Genomic DNA, 7,500 nt, shown 5'->3' on the forward strand with positions numbered 1-7,500 from the left:
AAAGCGAAAGAGCAAAAGAGAGAAAAGAAGGAAAATGAGTGAGAGATCGAGAGAATGAGTGATGAAAAGACGGAAATGAAAACTGACGAAAGAGAAGAATTGGTAGATAGGAGAGGGAAGAATACACAAGGGGAAAATGAAGGAGGGGGAACGGGAGAAGGGTGGAGAAAGGAAGGAATGATGATGGTAAGAGGAGGGAACGGTGGGGAGACGAGAGACGGATAAAAAGAGGAGCGACGAATGGAGGGAGGAGGGGGGTGGGGAGAGGAGGGGAAAATGGGGAGAGGAAGGCAGGATGGGGAGGAGAGGGGAGGATAGGGAGGAGAGGGAAGGATAGGGAGGAGAGGGAGAGGAGGGGATGAAAGGGACAGGAGGGGAGGAGAGGGAGAGGAGGGTGGGGTGGTAAGAGGATGGAGGAATATGAGATAGAGGGATATGGAAAAGGGAGTAGAGGAGGGAAGAGACGAAAGAGAAGGAGGAGGAGGAGGAGGAGGAGGAGGAGGAGGAGGAGGAGGAGGAGGAGGAGGAGGAGGAGGAGGAGGAGGAGGAGGAGGAGGAGGAGGACGCGGCTCCCTAGACCACTCGTGCACGGCCGATTGCAGAGTCAACACGTGATTTTCATTTGATCTGCAGAGTGACCGTGTGGCAGCGATTGATAGACAGAGTGAGAGAGATTGAGAAACAGAGGGAGAGATTGCCAGATGGATAGAAAATTGATAGATTGATGAAAGGCTGAAGGCGGGAGGGAGAAGAGGGAGAGAGATGAGGGAGGGAGGGAGGGAAGGAGGGAAGGAAGGAAGGAGGGAGAGAGGGAAGGAGGGAAGGAGGGAAGGAAGGAGGGAAGGAGGAAGGGAGGGAGAGAGTGAGATAGATAGATAGATAGATAGATAGATAGAGAGAGCATGGCAACAAGAGACCGAGAGAAAGAGTGAAAGCAAAAACCAGCGAAAGACGCAACAAGGGAGGACAGAAAGAGAGAGAGAGAGAGAGAGAGAGAGAGAGAGAGAGAGAGAGAGAGAGAGAGAGAGAGAGAGAGAGAGAGAGAGAGAGAGAGAGAGAGAGAGATACACACACAGACAAAGCCCCAGAAGAGAAGAAACGGAGAAAGACATCAAACCCCCCCACCCCCCCACCCCCACCCAGCAATATTACCCCAACAATCACCGCCACTCCAGCAACCGCATTCTTGGCCGACCACCCTCGCCAACAACCAAAAGCGGGCCTTTCGGAAAAGCTTAACGAGTTCCGCAGATCCCACGCGCTCGCCCCCCCCCCCGCCTCTCTCTCTCTCTCTCAGCATCTGCCGTTGCAATGCCACTGCAAGGCGCCTTTGATCATGGCCGACATAGCTAAAGAATATCACCAAATCCCGATAACTGCCTGAGTGAGAAGCTTGTTATTTTGTGGCGCGATTGCTTGCTTGCTTGCTTGTTTGTTTTCAGGGGATTATCGCCCTTCGGATCTTTTCCCGCCGCCAAGTGGACTTCGAAGGAAACTGCGTTGATGGCAAAAGGAGACAAAAAGTGATAGACAGAGGGAGGGAGAGGGAGAGGGAAAGGGAGGGAAGGAGGGGTATGGGGATATCTATCTATTTATCTATTTATGTACATATATACATATATCCACATATATATAAATTATATATACATACATATATATACATTATATATATATATATATATATATATATATATATATATATATATACATATATATATACATATAAACACATAAATGTACATAAACACTCACACACACATATGTGTGTGTGTGAGTACGTGTACGTGTGTGTTACATTGTGTGGTGTGGGTGTGTATGCAAGTGTTTATGTGCGGGTCTCTCTCTCACTATAGACATGAATATGTATATATATCCAGATAGATCGATCGACAAAGATATGGATATATAGATATCCAGATAGATAGATCAATAAGATATAAACAGAGACACACCCAAAATCTACAGACCACATGAATGGACAGGTATTAATGTGTGTGTGTATCAAAGCCCCGCCCGTGCCGGAGTGGTCGAAAGAGGGAGGGGGGGGGAGACAACAGCATGAGGAGGGGGGGGGGGGTCAACGGCATGGTGGGAGGGGGAGTGGGAGGGGGGGGGAGGGGAGCGGGACTGAAAGAAAGAAATGGATTCCATAACCGAGTTACCGGAGCTCCAAGAACACGACACCGAGGCGGCTGGTTCGGCTCGGGCACGCTGACCCAACGGGGAGCTTTTCCTTTTAGGTTTCTCTCTCTCTCTCTCTCTCTCTCTCTCTCTCTCTCTCTCTCTCTCTTTCTCTCTCTCTCTCCCTCTCTCGTCTCTATCTTTCTCTTTCCCTTCCTTTCTCTGCCATACTTTTTTATTTGCGGTTTCGGACTGTGGCGAAGGGGAATAATGAGGACTAATGAATGAAAATGTAATTTGAAAAAAAGTATGGTGAAATGCTGAAAAGGGGGAAGAAAGACGAGAGAGAGAGAGAGAGAGAGAGAGAGAGAGAGAGAGAGAGAGAGAGAGAGAGAGAGAGAGAGAGAGAGAGAGAGAGAGAGAGAGAGAGAGAGAGAGAGAGAGAGAGAGAGAGAGGATTCCACAAAACGCTTTCGTTAATATAACTACAAATCTGTACTCAAAGTCTGATTCTAATTTACCTAATCTAATCTCCTTTTTCAAAAACACCTCGGCAACGCACAGAAATTGAACGGACGTCGTTTTATGTACGCTATTTTTATAAAACAGATTAATAAATTTAAACCAACTTGAAGAGAAATCATTTCATGTTTTGAGGACGCAATTTTACGTCAGTGTCATCCCTTTTATCATTGCTATTATTATCATTATCATTACTGGTGACGCAGAATAAGCACACCGTAATATCTGAGCATTTTAATTTTTTTTGTCAACAAGGCATTAATTGCGCCTTCTCTGTGTATCAAAGGCATTTAGTTGAAAGAATCATATCAAAAACAACTTTTGGATTATTTTTTTTACAATATTCAGCGAAGTGTTTTCATACTCGATTACGTATTAAATATCTATAACGATGATGGTTATAGTAAAGAAAATATTGATGGGACGAGGTGCGTTTGTGTTGTTGTTTCTATTGACAACGCTGCGTCCATTTCGAAAATTTCATTACAGGCCCATCTTACATTATCAGTTTTCTCCTTTCTTCTTTCTCTCTCGGTCTCTTTCTCTTTCCTCCAATAATTCATTCTTGTTATTTCCATTCCAGCTATTATTTTTCTTCTTCTGTCGTATCCATATATTACTTTCAACCATCATTTTGTTTCCTTCCCATTACATCTTTCGTTTTAAACTAACACCCTTGTCTTTCTGTTTGTATACTGCACATTTACTGACCCACATAAAAAGATACACATTCATCACACACTCACTCACTCACTCACTCACTCTCTCACTCACTCACTCACTCTCTCTCACACACACACCCATATGCGCAATCATACAAATACACATGCATATACATAATAATTTATAAATGCAGACGAAGATCTTAGGATAGCTGTACGCGTACATGCAAGTCAATATAGCCTGTTGTCTGAATCCCATCTATAAGAGCATTAACGCACTTACGCACGCATACACGCACATGCACCGTTATGCCTAAGGATAAAGTGAAGGGAAGGAGAAGCAGGAATAACACAATTACTCACGCAAACTTAAATAAACAAAATTCCTTACTAGAAATACCGACTCACATATATCGCATACAAACAGCAAAAAAAGGCGGCAAATTCAGCACATTATTTCTTTTTTTACAGTTTTTATCCCTATTGTTATGATTTGCATTTGCGTGGATTCTTAAGGAAAATGGAATATAACTACCTTCATTCCAACAAACGCAAGCTTTTAACGGCCCGAGGTAACCGCATCGCCACAAAGTAAACAAAGAGTCAAGAGGCCGCGGGACTAAACTCCCTCTTGCGTTTCATATCTTATTTTTTAAACTCGCTGGCTCTTACTTTTGTTCACTCGGCCAGCATTCCTCATTCTTTACGGCATAGTTTTTTTTTTCCTGAATATCCCACATCAAAGAAGACAGACGCTTTGACACAAGGGGGAAATATTTACCCCTGGTGCGGAAAAAAACAAATGCGAAAGTTGAAGTGAATACGGACGCATTTGAAGTACTTCGGTGATCAGTTTTTAAAACAATATCTTATTTACTTTTAATTCTCCCATTCCCTTATCCTCCCGACTTTAATTGCCAGAGATGTAAATCAGCATACGTACAAAACATATCACTACCTAATTTAGAATATGAATACATATTACATTAATTACCCACCCCCCACCGAACTCACAAGCAAACAAACAGAATAAAAGCATTGCACACACGAGCGGAAATGAACAGCAATTATCTACATCAAGTCCTATCAAATATGAATTCCGTCATATCTGAATACAGAACAACGGCACACAGACAGGAACAACATGGCAACTCGTTCACGTTTATCAATGCTTTTATATATTCATTTTGTTTACAAATGTTGCTACGTTCTGAATAATTATGTTCCAAGAAAATAAAAGGTGTAGATATTCCACCTTCTTCATCAGTGACATGGAAATGTTGATGGCGACGGACCTGATAATAATGCAAGGACGATTAGAAGAATGACATTAATCAATACCAATGCAAGACCCAAAACAATACAAACCTAAACACTAATAGAGCTAAAACACCTCAACAAGTTTCATCACAACTCAAAAAAGTGTGAATGGCTGTTGCATTTACACGAAATATATCGATATTTTAATGAAATGAAATCTTGAATGGTTGTATCGTCAGATCATAATTTCGAATGGTTGCCCAATCGGCTCAGTTAGGAAGGGCATCCGACCATATCTACCAAATTGATATACAAATTAGATATACAATAATAATCCACCGCGGGAAGTCCTATTAGATCATGAATTATTACGCACATGGAAATAATTATATATCTATGCGTGTTCCTGCCATTCCGGATGTATAAACGGATATAATCACAAGACTATATGTAATCAAATACCCTGAACTTGTATATAAGCACATAACTTTGGTTCTGTAACGCTTTGCACGGTGGTAAAATATTCTCTAAATATATACGAGTAATGGTAATTTTATATATGGACTTATCACCTCGCCTTCGTTTCCAGACGGTTATGGTGGAGAGGTGTTGGCGCGCATGGGCGTGCGCATTGGTCCTGGTGGGCGTGGCGGAGGGCGTGGCCTCACAACGTGACCTCACCTTGCCACTCCTTCAGTCTGAGGAGGCGGCGAGGGTCCCTGTCTTCTTCAGCCTACCTGAGTCAAGGTGTGTGCCTGCCTCTTTTCTCTGTCTGCCTGTCTCTCTCTCCTTCGCCTCCCACTGTCTCTATCTCTTCTCTCCCCATAAATATATATATATGTGTGTGTGTGTGTGTGTGTGTGTGTGTACACATATTGTATATACATAAACATACACACACACACATATATGGTGTTTGAGTATGTGCACATACGTGTGTAGTTATGTACATTTATACACATTTGTACAACTGTACCCGGTGAAACATATAATAGTAATAATGATGTTAATTATAATAATTAGTACAATTATATTGTTGATAATAACAATAATCATAATAACAATAATGATAATGATAATAATAATAACACTAATGATAATGATAATAATAGTTATGATAATGGTAATGGTAATGATAATAATGATAATTATCATAATCATAATAATGATAATGATATAACAATACCAGTAATGAGAATGATAATAACAACAACAGCAATAATAATGATAATACACTTTCTCAGAGCCGAGGCGAGCAAGCGGCAGTCGTTCAGCGCCTGGGGGGGAAAGAGGGCCAGCTGGCACCCGGCTCTGCGTTCCAGCTCGGGCCTTCCTCTCAGCCTTAGGGACATATACCTACACCTCTTCAAGCAAGCAAGGTACAGCAGATGTGGCAAAAAAAAACTTGCATGTGATAATAGTGATAATTAAATTATAATAAAGGTCATAGAATCAACATCAATGTACAAAAAATCAAAACAGAGACAAAAAATAGAATGTAGAATGTCCAAATAAAAGAAAAAATATACACTCCAAATCAGGTTGGGACAAAACAACGGACAAGTACTCTCAATATACGACCTAACTTAACGTCTGACTTCTCATTCTTCCCTGGCCAGATCGCAGCCGTCCTCTGACGGGGAATTGAAACGAGCCTCCTTCAGCCCCTGGGGCGGGAAACGGTCCAGCTCTCATTATCTCACCCTAGCACGCTCTCCATTCGAGGACGCCCCCGAGGGACCCCAGGGGAAGAGACCCGCTTTCAGTCCATGGGGAGGGAAGCGATCCTCTCCTGCGGGACTCGCCCTCAATGAACTCGACTTGGGCTCTTCAAATCAATTGGCGGAGTCCCTCGGGGCGACAGGGAAGCGCGTGGCATTCTCGTCATGGGGAGGGAAGCGCTCCGGTCGAGCAACCTGGGGCGGACAGGGAGAAGTCCTGGCCATGGACGAACCAGAGATCCTCCTCGAGGGCGAGGAAGAAGACAGTGAGAATGACATTTTCTCCCCTTCAGGCATTGGGCATGACGCTCCTAGACGGTTCAAGAGGATGGCTGAGAACTCGGAAGATGAAGCCGCTCCTGTCGAGGTCACGGCCGAGAGAATCCCCACCAAGAATGCTACAAGGAGTGCCAGAGACACCCAGGCTCTCAGTGACGCAGCCAGCAAGTGGAATGCCCCGGCGCCGGCGCTGCTGGAGAGGAGGGCGTTCAGCGCGTGGGCAGGGAAGAGGGCGGGCGGAGAGGACGTCAAACGACAGGCCTTCAGCCCCTGGGCAGGGAAACGGAGTTCTGATGACGAAAAGAGACAAGCCTTCAGCCCCTGGGCAGGCAAAAGATCCTTCGAGGAAGAAAAGAGGCAGGCCTTCAGTCCCTGGGCGGGAAAGAGAGCTTCTGACGACGAAAAAAGACAAGCCTTTAGTGCTTGGGCAGGGAAGCGCGCTTCTGACGACGAAAAGAGACAAGCATTCAGCGCCTGGGCAGGAAAGAGAGCCTATGATGAAGAAAAACGGCAAGCCTTTAGTGCTTGGGCTGGAAAAAGGGCAGATGACGCAACCTCAAAAAGACAAGCGTTCAGTCCCTGGGCCGGAAAGAGAGACTTCAGCGCCTGGGCAGGAAAGCGTGCCTCAGAAGATGAGAAGAGACAGGCCTTCAGTCCTTGGGCGGGCAAGCGAGCCTCCAGTGACGAGAAACGGCAAGCCTTCAGCCCTTGGGCAGGGAAGAGAGCCTCCGACGATGAGAAGAGACAAGCCTTCAGCCCGTGGGCAGGGAAGAGAGCCTCCGACGATGAGAAGAGACAAGCCTTCAGCCCGTGGGCAGGAAAGAGGGCCTCTGATGATGAGAAACGGCAGGCCTTTAGCCCTTGGGCAGGAAAAAGGTCCTCTGACGATGAAAAAAGACAAGCCTTCAGTCCATGGGCTGGAAAGAGATCTTCTG

At 44.8% G+C, this 7,500-nt stretch overlaps 2 protein-coding genes across 4 annotated transcripts in view; one reads left to right on the forward strand and one right to left on the reverse strand.

The window, feature by feature from the left end:
• LOC122247985 (COMM domain-containing protein 4) overlaps window positions 1-7,500 on the reverse strand; it is a 95,451-nt gene that overhangs the window by 66,159 nt on the left and 21,792 nt on the right. The window lies entirely within an intron of this gene.
• Window positions 1-7,500, forward strand: part of LOC122247984 (uncharacterized) — a 43,005-nt gene that overhangs the window by 34,062 nt on the left and 1,443 nt on the right. Inside the window, exons 2-4 of the mRNA XM_043007705.2 lie at window positions 5,155-5,312; window positions 5,810-5,944; window positions 6,185-7,500. The exon at window positions 6,185-7,500 is cut by the window's right edge and continues 1,443 nt beyond it. Of these exons, the coding sequence (XP_042863639.2) occupies window positions 5,161-5,312; window positions 5,810-5,944; window positions 6,185-7,500 (1,603 nt within the window). The 5' untranslated portion in view covers window positions 5,155-5,160. The remainder of the gene's footprint in view (window positions 1-5,154; window positions 5,313-5,809; window positions 5,945-6,184) is intronic.

Source organism: Penaeus japonicus, unplaced genomic scaffold (genome assembly GCF_977035675.1).
Source record: "Penaeus japonicus unplaced genomic scaffold, GWHDUDI00000001_assembly GWHDUDI00000025, whole genome shotgun sequence".
Classification (NCBI taxonomy): Eukaryota; Metazoa; Arthropoda; class Malacostraca; order Decapoda; family Penaeidae; genus Penaeus; species Penaeus japonicus.